Source organism: Chrysochloris asiatica, unplaced genomic scaffold, assembly GCF_000296735.1.
Source record: "Chrysochloris asiatica unplaced genomic scaffold, ChrAsi1.0 scaffold00007, whole genome shotgun sequence".
Lineage (NCBI taxonomy): Eukaryota > Metazoa > Chordata > Mammalia > Afrosoricida > Chrysochloridae > Chrysochloris > Chrysochloris asiatica.
Window position 1 is genome coordinate 35,199,851 of NW_006408525.1, and position 12,025 is coordinate 35,211,875.

At 45.0% G+C, this 12,025-nt stretch overlaps 1 protein-coding gene across 1 annotated transcript in view; it reads right to left on the bottom strand.

Moving 5' to 3' along the window:
- ERN1 (endoplasmic reticulum to nucleus signaling 1) overlaps nt 1-12,025 on the bottom strand; it is a 96,717-nt gene that overhangs the window by 55,864 nt on the left and 28,828 nt on the right. The window contains exon 2 of the mRNA XM_006833582.1: nt 9,070-9,190. Coding sequence (XP_006833645.1) covers nt 9,070-9,190 — 121 coding nt within the window. The remainder of the gene's footprint in view (nt 1-9,069; nt 9,191-12,025) is intronic.

Here is a 12,025-nt window from a genome sequence, read left to right on the forward strand (position 1 = left end):
TAATGCCTAAGATATCGATGTTTATGTGTTCCATTTCATTTTTGACAACTTCTAATTTTCCCAGATTCATACTTCGTACATTTTATGTTTCGATTATTAATGGATGTTTACAGCTATTTCTCTTCATTTTGAGTTGTGCCCCATCAGCAAATGAAAGTCCCGCAGCCTTTTGTCTCACAGGCTTTACTCCATTTGCGTTATCACGGTCAATTCTACTTTGAGGAGGCAGCTTTTCCCCAGTTGCATTTTGAGTGCCTTCCAACCTGAGGGGCTCATTTTCTGGCACTGTATTTGACAGTGTTTCTCTGCTACTTATAAGGTTTTCAGTGACTAAAGAATCGGAAGTAGTTTGTCACTCTTTCTTCCTAGTCTGTCTTCATCTGGAAGCACATCTGAAACCTGTCCACCATGGGTGACTCTGCTGGTATTTAAAATACCAGTGGCATAGCTTTCAGAATCACAGCAACTCACAAGCCATCACAGCACGACAAACTGACAGACCATTACTGAACATTTAATCAAAGATTCTATAAAAGAATCCTGATCAAAAGCAGGGAAAGGTAGAATAGAACTTAAAATTCTCATGAACTTTCTGAAGCTATGGAGGTCAGATGAAGCTCTGAAACCACTGTCCTGAGATAATCATTAAACCTTAAACCAAAAACAGCCCCCAAAGTCTTCTCAAAGTCTAACAACTATTAGGCTTAACAAGTTAAAAAAAAAAAAAAAAAAGGTCTACTTTGAGTATTATGCTCTTTTAAGATCTATATGGAGTCCTGGTGTGGCACCACAGGATAAGCACTTGACCTTAAAATCGGAGGTTCAAACTTACTAGCTGCTCGTCGGAAACCCTATCCAAGATCGCTATGAGTTGGAACTGACTAGATAGCACTTAACAACAAAATCTATATGGGATCAAACTGACAACAGCAACTAGACTAGAAAAGGAGAATGGTGTACAACTTGAGTTGTATAATTAGTATCAATGAATTGTAGATGTAGAAAATTGTGTGTTGTGTTGTATATATTCACAACAACAACAAAAAAGGAGCCTAAGTCATTGGCAATGGAGGCAGAGGGGAGAGAGGTTCTCTTTCAGTGCCTTCCCACCTGAGAGGTTCATCTTCCGGCACTGTATAAGACAGTGTCTCACTATTATTCATAAGATTTAGTGTGGCGCTGTGGGCTAATGCGCCAGACTGCAAAGCCATTTGAACTGCAAGGTCGGTGGTTCAAGCTCACCAGCTGCTCCTTGGAAACCCTATACAGGGTCACTGTGTGTCAGAATCACTCCAGGGCACTTAACAACACAATAACAACAATCCCTCAGAAGTGGACTGCCTACTCTATTCTTAGTTTGGAAGCTCTGTTGAAATCTGTCCACCATGGGTGGTCCTGCTGGTATGTGAAACACTGATGGCATAGCTCCCATCATCACAGCAACATGCAGACCACCACAGTATGACAGACTGACAGACATGTGGGGATCAGAGATAGAGGCGTTAAAGAATAACTATAACTTGATGAAGACTGGAGTGTCAAAAATCAACATTAATTAGTATTTCAAGGTAAGTGCAAAAAGCCACAAGCCAACCCCATCAAGATGAAAAAAGCCCTTTCAACTCAACCAAGTCAAAGCAAGTTTTGTAAAATCAATCTCAAAACAAAATCTGATAGCAACACTCTCATTTGAGCTGACAATGCACAAATGAAACCGTGTTCACGGGTGAAATTTCAGAGGAAAGACAGATGGTGATGTTGCTAACACAAAATTACAGCTTAGAAAGATCGCACCTAAAGCAAAATGGCAAGACTCAAAGCTTCTGGAAATACATGAAACCTGCCTTCTAGACTTTGCAACTATGCTGTAAGAAAGCTCCATTTCTGAGAACAGGAACACATGTTTTGTTGAGGAACAAAAGCACCTGCCAAAACCACTCTGTGGAAAGAAGAAAAAACAGTTTGTTGACTCCTGAGAAAAGTAAACAGTTAAGAAACCGTGAAGTAGAATAAGAGGTACACATGCTGAAAAGCCTCATTCTGATCAGAGCAAAAGACCAAAAACTGTCTGATTATGAATTCATGCACTTGGCTGCTAACTAAAAGGTTTGCGGTTCTAATTCACCCTCAGGAGCTTTGGAAGAAAGTTCTAATCATCTACTTCTAAAACATCAACCATTGAAAATTCTGAAGCACTGTTCTATTCTGACACACATGGGGTTGCATGAGTTGAAGCTAACTCGACAGCAACTAGTTCTTGGTTTATGAGTTAATGGGGTCTGTCTGCATCAGCAAGTTTCTACATTCCACTCTGGCTCCCCCTCAGGCACTCTGATTCACACCAGTGTCCTCTTTGCCTGGACTGTCTGGTCTCCTAAGCTTCTTCCTTGCTCCATCAGTTCATTCCCAGCCTAGCAGCTGGTGAGCCTGTCGAACTGGAGGCCAGGGCATGTCACTCCTCTGCTTGGATTTCTCCAGTGGCTTCAGTCAATGGCCTTACATAGAGACAAACCATAGACTAGTGGTCTCCATGGTGGGGGCATAGCCTGCCAAGGAGGGCCCAACAAGAGAGGGAGAGCATTTCCTGGTGGTCACAGTGACATGGGAACAGTACAGGCACCAAGTTGGGGGCCAGGGACACTAGACAGCTCCACACAAGTGAAGGTCTCCTCCATGTGCATTGTTGTTGCATTGTTGGAGTTTAACTGCCAACCATTTGCTTAGCCACTGGTCACTTCAGCACTGTGCCACTAGGGGTCAGAATGAGTGCTTGTCGTTGTTAAGTGCTGTTGAGTCACTTCCGACTCACAGAGACTCTGTATATAGTTTCCAAGGAGCAGCTAGTGGCCGTCGTCTGCAGACTTGGAGACCAGAAGAACTAGATTGTGCCTGGCTACCACCACCAACTATTGGAAAGGGATCGCTTTAGAAGGTCCTGGATAGAGCGGGGAAAACTGACGAACAAATTCAAAGTTATAAAAAGACAGAAAGGAGACTGGCAGAACCCAAGACTCTGGCTCCTGGCCACCCTGCAGGTCTTAGACTCACCCACAGGGCCCAATTTCCAACCAAGTGCTGTACAGGTATACAGGGGAAACAACACCAGTGAGGTGTGCTCACCATGGAATGGGCAACCGTTCAACATCAAAAGGGCAACATTTACCTAGGGACAAGGCTCCGGAGGGGCTGGGGAGGAGGGTGGACTGGAAATCGAACCCACAGAGAGGAAGTTGGATAACTGTTGGAGATTACAATCACTGAGATGAAACAAAGTGTGAGATCTGTTAGATGTGGAACTGATAATCTATTCTGTAAACTTTCACTCAATTTACAATAAAAAATTTCAGAAAAAAAAAAGTAAAGATTACAGCCTTGGGAACGCCACGGGGGTACTTCTGCCCGTTTTATATGTAAGCACAAGTGGTGGCGGTGGTGGTTATGTGCTGTGGAGTCGGTTCCGACCCATAGTGACCCTGAGCAGGGTTTCCGAGGCTCTAAATCTTTACGGGAGCAGAAAGCCTCATCTTTCTCCCGTGGAACAGCTGGTAGTTTTGAACTGCTGACTTTCAGGTTAGCAGAGCGACTTGTAACTGCTACACTACCAGAGTTCCTTTAAGCACAAGCAGGTTTTACATAATCCCACACCCTAAAATGTAACTACTTGAAGTCAGTTAGGATTGTACAGTTTTTCTTCAGCACCTTGGCCCTTGGTAAGCAGGACTCGGCATTACCAGTGTCAGTCTGCATTAGCAGGCCTGGCATTCAGTGACCCCACTCAGAGCTGGGTGTCATCTCGTGACAGGGAGTTTGCATGTAAACTACCAATATGGACTTAACAATGACTCTCCAACTCATAGCGATCCTGTATGGGGTTTCCAAGGAGCAGCTTGGTGAGGTTGATTGCCAGCCCTGTGGCTAGCAGACTCCAGATTACTACCGTTGTTGTTGTTAATTGCTGTTAAGTCGATCCTGGCCCATAGGGACCCTGTATAGGGTTTCTGAGGAGTAGATGGTAGGTTTGAACTGCCAACCTTAGGGTTCAAAGTCCAGTGCAGATCCTACAGCACCACACCATTGTTGTTGTTGTTGTGTGCCATGGAGTCGGTTCTGACTCATAGCAACCCTGTACAGGGTTTCCGAGGCTGTAAATCTTTACAGGAGCAGAAAGCCTTATCTTTCTCCCACGGAACAGCTGGTAGTTTCAAACTGCTGACCTTGTGGTTTGCAGCCCAATTCGTAACCACTACGCTACCAGAGCTCCGGGTAATATGATTCTTGTGTATGTAGGTATGTTACTGTCTATAAACTTCATTAGAGAATAGTAATGGAGACATGTTTATAATAAACATCATGTAAAGGGGACACTGGGTCCCTCCTGTCCTACAGGACTGACCCCCATTCTCTCTGAGCTCATGTCCTGTGATTCTCCCTACTCTCCAACTCACTCCTTAGATCCCACCTCCCTGAAGTCACATGTTCTTCCTCTGTCACACCGAGGACACTCCCTCCTCAGGGTCTTTGTCCTGCTAAGCCTTCTGTCTAGTCCCTGGGTGGTACAACTGTGCCTCGCTGGTCACCAAAGTGTTGGAAGAAAGGCCTGGTGATCTACTTCCAAAAAAATCCGCCACTGAAGCCCCTATGGAGCACAGTTCTACTCTGACGCCCAGGGTTGCCATGAGTCGGAACCGCCACATGTCTCTTCTAGTTATAGTCTTTGTAACGCCCACCAAATGACTGTTTTCTGAAGATGCTGGCAGGACTATCTAATTAGTTGTGAGTGATTGCTAACGGGGCTAACTGTGATCATAAAATCTTGGGAATTGGTCAATTTTGCCATCCTGCTAGGTATAAAATAAACCATCTCAGAAGCTGAAAAAGGGATCTCACAACTGTCAAGAAAGCAGAGCCCAGAATGATGTGCGTCCTTTGGACTCTGATACCCCTGCGCACTGAACCTCTGCAATCCAAGGACAGAAAGCTGTGACACCAGAGACGTGGCAGAGGAGCAGCAGAAGCAAGACCCAAAGCACGAGACACAGCAGCGGACTTCCAAGCTCATGGAGTGACTGCAACTGAGTGTCTCTGAGCAAGAGGCTTGTTTGTGGATCGGGGTGCTTCCACGTCATCTGGGGAGCCAAGTTTTGCTGACACACAGCTCTACAGTTAAGCATCTTCAGGCTGAGGCTAAGAGCAGAGTGGAGTGCACTTTGGGCATTTATTGGCAGCCCTAAAAGAGCTCTGTAACACTGTCCAAGCAGAACGGCGGCCAAGCTAAGGGGCTAAGGGCCAGCGAGGGGCCTACTGTGTGAGCACACAGAGAACAGGCCATCCTGACTGAAGAACTGTATCCTCAATAGTTCTCATTTGGCATTGTAGCCTGTTAACTTCCCTAATGAATGCCACAATCATGAGTATGGTCTATGAGTTGTGTGGCATTTGCAATGAATTTTCGAACCCAGCAGACAGTGTCAGAATTGGACTGGAAGGTTGGAGGGTGGTGGCATGTCTGTCCTCAGCCTCTGTGGTATGGGCTTTGAGCTGATGTTGAGGTGGATTTTCCTGCCCCCAGGTGAAATCAGAAGAACTCAGATGCCCTTTTCACACTGAAATACTGGAACTTTAGAGTCCTGGTGTGGTGCTATGGGATAAAGCACTAGATACACCGCAAGGTCGGCAGTTCAAGTTCACCAGCCACTCCTTGGAAACCCTATGCAGGGTTCACTATGAGTCGGAACTGACTCGACAGCAGTTAACAACAACAGCAACCTTGGAACTACAGTAGTTCTACAAATAATACACACAACAGGCTGGAAAAGTGACATGACGGGCCAAGAGACCATTTTCTGCACTGCCACTGCGATGCTGGTGAGTTCTGGGAACAGAATGCTCCATTTACTGACTCTAGACACCCACAGGAGTATCAGTGAGGTCAGAGGTTATCTAGCTGCTTGCAGGGCTAGAGCAGATGTCTCCTTAGAATGCTCATCTGATAGGGTCCCAAGGCAGCCCAGATTCAGTCCATAGGAATCCATGCACAGGACTCCAGCCATGGACAGACAGGTTCTTCACTTGTCCTCCTGGCACAGCTCCACGGTGGTCTCCATCCCACCTGTTGGCGGCACCGAATCCCACAGCACCTGGCTTCCTTCTCTACAGACTCTGAGCACCCAGTGATTACATCACACCTGCTCACAGCATGTGGTTTTATGCCTTCTGTCTAGAAGACTCCTTGCCTTCCTTCAGATCTGTTTTTAAATGAGGCTTTCTTCATGGGGTCTTTTCCCTGCCAAACCTGGCACTCCCAGTCCACCTCCCTGGTTTATTTATGTCCTTGTCTATTTCCCCACCAGAAGGAAATCTCTGTATGGGCAAGGATTTTATCTGTTTTGTTCACTTTCGAGACCTGCAGGGCCTAGAACACTATCTGGATACTTCTGTAATCTCTATGTATATTAATTGTTTAGAAATTAAAACAAAAACACCCACTGCAGTTGAGTTGATTCTAACTCATAGCGATTTTATGAGTTTAGAAATAACCAATCTGGAAATCTTTCATTATAAATGCCAGATTAAAATTAATTGAAAACTCAGGGTCTCTGTTGCCATCGTTAATCACTATGTAGAAACACAAATTGCTACTCGTGCCCATAGCTGAAGTTAACTAAAAAGAAGTCAGTTTATGCTTAGAAGAACAAGGAAACTTAAAACATACTGAATATGACTTGAAATCAGTAGGTCTTAATCGGATTTCTCTAATTCTCCCTTTAAGTGTCTTCTAACTTCTCCTTCCTGGTCCACCTCCTTAATCAGTTGCTCGGTTGGTTCTACTGATTCTATTTCAGGCATCCTCTCGCCTTCTCAGCCTCACCTCCCACTGGTCTTCCTGACTCTGGGGTCCCACACTCTGCTGCTGCTAGATTTATCTCTCCAAAGCCAAGCACCTGTTGGGCTGCCCCCAAGCTCCATCATACTCTCAACCAGAATTCTGTTCAATCAAGTACAAATGCCTCAGTGCTGCTTTAAGGCTTAACATAGCTTTCTGGCCCTCTCTCTCTCTCCGCCCCCCCTCCCCCAGCATCCCTAAAACCACTGCCTTCAAATCTACTCCGACTTACAGCAATCCTACAGGACAGAGTAGAATGGCTCCATGGAGTTTCTGAGGCCGTGAATCTTATGGGAGCAGATGATCTCATCTTGCTCCCATGGAACGGCTAGTGGGTTTGAACCGCTGACCTTTCAGTTAGCAACCCAATGCTTACCCCACTGCTCCACCAGGGTTCTATAAGCATCTATAAGTTCCTACTAAATGGGACCGGTCTCTGCAGCAACACCTAAGCAACGTGACCTCCTGGCTTTTGTCCACCCAGCCATTAGTCCTTGGGATGCTCCTTTCCTGTCCTCATTCCCAACTCAAGCTCCATTCATCCACCCTGGCTCACCTCCAACACCAATACTTTCTGAGCCATTCCTGCCCACTCAGACGGACCTGGGCTCACAGCACGGTACCTGTGCCTCTGTAAGGTTTCACAATACTCTGTGTTGAAGTACTGTGTCCCTGTCTCTTCTTCCTATCAGACTGTGAGCTCCTTGGGGGCAGACACTGTCTTTGCCAACTTAGTGTCTGGAGCATTATCTTCCACAGACCAGACTCTCTACTTATTGAGGTGAGGTTAAAAAAAAAAAAAAAAAAAGAGGCAAATTCTTTAAAGTCTAACTTACAGGAGACAATAGATCCATTCTTACATCTGGCTAAGCAACAAACAATGCAGGACACAGCTCTGTCAGACACTGCCGAGGCTTCTTGTAGATATGAAACCTTGAAGAAGGTCAGTTTCAAACAATCCATGCAGTAAAAAGCAAAGGAGGAGGACGTGGGGCAAAGATCCCCCGCCTGAGAATCTGGTAAGCCCTCCAATTCAACGGCAAAATGTGTAGCCCAGTCCTTCTGTGGTTTATTGGTTTTCATATTTATCTTTGGACAAAATAGAAAATTCACAGATGTAAAGAACTCTGCCTTTACTTTGAACATTAAAATGCTGAGACATAAAGGAGAGACGGTACAGACCATCTTTGAGGTCTGCAAGGCAACGCCCAAGTCCGACTCTCCAGGTCTTACTGTGACCTCAGAGGGCCGGCCTTTTGACTGCTTAAAGCTCTTGATGGACCCCACCAGGTGAAACAGGATGGCCTGTGGTACCAACATTAGTGGCGTTTGTCAGAAGGCCATGCGTCATCGGCCTTCTGACAAACGCCACTACTTTCTCCATCTAGAACACTGTTTCAGAACATTTGATTATAGGAGAGAAAAATATGTGCTGTGCTCCTGAAAACAGTGAGTCAGAGACAAGTGACAGAAGAGAAGAGGCTGGTCAGACGCTAAGCTAGAGCCACATGAAAGTTATTACTGGACAGAAGAAGAGGGATGACTCTGAAGGTCCCAAGTCCTGGGATGCGCATGGCTTTGTCTGGGAAGATGACTCTGGAAATCAAGCACAATTTCCTAGTTGTAGGACTCGACTCTGCTAACGATCACCAGGAAGACGGATCACAAGACTGACGCATGGCAGGTTCCATGAGAAACAAGCTTAGCCATTAGCCTCCCTTGCCGCAGAGACCCAATAAAGTAACTAACTTGGATGTATGTCAAAGCTTGTAGGCCTCAATTATTTAAGGCTCTTTATGAAGACACATGAGTAATTTGAGGTGTTGGTGCTTGTAATTATGATTACAAGATTCTAATCGTTAGAACTTACAAAAAACTAAAAGCAACTTCTCTCCTTAAATACCAACCAGCAATAACAATTCATAGAAAAGCCTAGAGCCATATAGACATGAGAACTAGATAGAAGAGGGGGGAACAAACCACTAAGAAAATGTGCCTCTTCAGCTGATACACTGGGTAGGTAATTACAGTTTGAGCCACAAGTATAGCCTTCAAGCATAACCCTCTTTCTTTGACCCCATTCTCCTTTTGCATTTTTTTAAATGTCTAACTATTTTTTCTGGAACATGCTTACACAGGATCAGCTGAGCAAATGTCCACACACCCGAGGACCGAATCCAAGTTACCTTCTTTTAAAGTCCACTTGATTGAGCCTGTCCTCTTGCTTACAGCATGCAAACTTCCGTCCAGAGTTGACACAAACAATAAGGTTTCAGGAAGTGTCACCGTGCTCGTACTTCCAAAAATCTGCAACAAGACATGGGAGAATCTTCATGGTCTGTATGATTCTTTACCTTGGAAATGTATAACCACAGAGCCCCATCTCCAGATGAAGAAACTGAGGCTGGAGGGCCTCCCTTCCCAGTCAAGGTAAAGAGGAGATGACTAGAACCCAGGGCTCCTCACTCTACCTCCGAGCCAATTCTACCTCTGTGTTGTACAGGGACAACATTTATAATCACACAAAAACTGGAAAGAATCTAAGTTCTAATAGTATCTAAGGGCTAAATTAACTTGTATTCAATGGGATATTGTATAATCATTAAAACAGCACTTGGAATGATCTAAAATACAGAAAAATGCTTATAATATGCTATCAAGTAGAAAAATACAGACTCTAAAATTTTGTGTACACTATAGTTATGACTTTTTTTTTCTAGACCGACTCGACATCACTTAGCAACATCTGTTCTCCTGCTTTGCTGGGAAAACATATAGTTGGTGTCATTTACAGTAACTTCTTCATGAAATATAACAAAGATGAACAAATTGTCAGGCGGAAGAGTAGCTGGAATTTAAAGGGGCTGTAGGAAGCTCCTAAACTCCAGGTGAAGTCTTTTCTGTCTCAGGGTGTTAAGCAACTTGACATCTTTGACTTAATATTCACCAAACAAGGGATGAAGTCTGGAAGCAGAAGCCTCACAATTAGATAGTGTGCATCCAAGACTAGAAGAGTTTGTTGTTACTAAAGCCTAAATAAAGTGTAACCATAATGAACAGTTGTTATTGTGTCTACCTATAGGACTGAATGGAACTTCCTCCTACGTTTCCAAAGCTGTCAATCTTTGTGGAGGAAGGAGCCTGGTGGCACAATGGTTAAAGTCAGTGAATCAAAGTTGTGGAAGAAAGAAACATGTGACAGTGTGGTTTCATAAAGGTTCCCACAACCAAGCAAAGCCATTGAGTGCACTTGGACTCCTAATGCCCCTGTGTAATGTTACCAAGACTGTAAAGGTTTACCGGAGCAGACAGCCTCATCTTTCTCCCTCAGAGCAGCTGGTGGGTTTCAACTGCCAATTTTGCAATCAGCAAACCAATGCTTACTCCACATTGTCACCAAGCCTTGGAAAACCTCTGGAGGCAGTTCTACTCTGCCCCACAGTGTTGCTATGGGTTACGATCCACTGGATGGCAACAGGTTTGGTTTAGGGAATCTTCACAAGAGCAGATCACCAAGTCTTTCTCCTGTGGAGCTGCTACTGGGTTTGAATCACTGACCTTTCGGTTAGCTGCTGAGCACTTTACCACTGAGCCACCGGGGTTGCTTGAAATAAACACCGCGAGGGTTCCTATTAAAAAGGGTCAATATTTACTAAAATATATCAGTGCTGCTGTAACTGCTAGGGTGGAAGCAAACGCCACCTGCCTTTTCTGAGCATCTTGGAAACCACAGGAAGGGCAATTGTTTATGGTTGGCTGGTGAATCGAAATAAAATACTAATCACATAACTAACCATCTACTAAAATCTCAGAAACACAAGGTGGAGACATAAGTTGAATTTAGCAGCTGAGAGCTCTGACAGTCCATCGTGATATCTACATCACAACCCACATCACAACTGGTGGGTTCCTGCCTTCTTGTCAGGCTTCTGACTGCTTCCCATTAGAATACCTGGTCAGCCACTGTGAACAATACTATCCTCTCATACGGTAAATGAGTATTAAACAAATCCTCTGGCTTCTTGTCTCGGGCCTTCTTTTTAAAAAGCATAAGGGTGCCTGCCTGTAAATACTGTTGCTATAACTAACACGACTTGAACAAGCCCTGAGCACAGGATCTGAAAACACTGTAAGGAACTTGTAAGTTACCTCCAGCCATTTCAGTCTGTGGCTCCCTTTTCTCTACTATGGCTATAAATAGCACTGACCCGGCAGCCCTACGCACTCTTCCCAGAGCCTGGACATGGCTGCAAACTTGGAAATGAACAACAGGAGAGAAAATGCTGATTCTGTGATCGAATTCAAGCTGACTATCTAGAATCTAACTATTTTTAAAATAAGAAGGACATGCATTCGTGGATTCCATGGTGGCTCCTAGGAAGTAAGCAGGAAACACTGTTGAGGGTGAGCGTGGCGGTGGAGCCTAAAACTAGACACCCACACCTGTCACTGACCTGGCCGCTATGGCCACTCTCCCTCCCTCTGTCATGCGAATAAACATGGCATGGGGGCATGCTCCAAGCACCTCTAAAATTCAGGAACCATGAAAGCTGAAAGGGCTCCTAGTGGCATAATGGCTAAGCACTTAACCCTTAACCAAAAGGTCGGTGGTTTCAACCCACACGATGGCCCTGCAGGAGAAAAGACCTGGCGATCTGCTCCAGTAGAGATTACGGCCAAGAAACGTTCTGGGGCAGCTCTTCTCTGTCACGTGGGCTCAACTATGAGTTGGATGAGCTTGATTACCCCAAGCTCATGGGTACAACATGGAAGCCAAAGGCCATTCAATCAAGAGCTTTTCAGAAATGTTACGTTTCCTAACATACAGTGTTACTGCTTCATACACCCTTCAAAAAATAGCTCCCAGGTTAACTGCCCACCCAATAGCAAGGGTCAGCAAGGGTCAGCAAGCCACAAAAAATAGCACAGCCCTTTCATCTGTAAGACAGTGGGAAGAAGCGGCACCAAACGAACAGAACATCTCATGCTCACAGTTTGCCAAAGTGATTTATACTTGACAAGCCTCATAACATTTGATGCAGTTACAAAACTGATGCTTCCTACTCCCACACAAAAGCCTTACACAAACAGGTGTACAAAAGACCCACCTTTGTTGAAGGGCAGAGTCAGACACTGCCCATG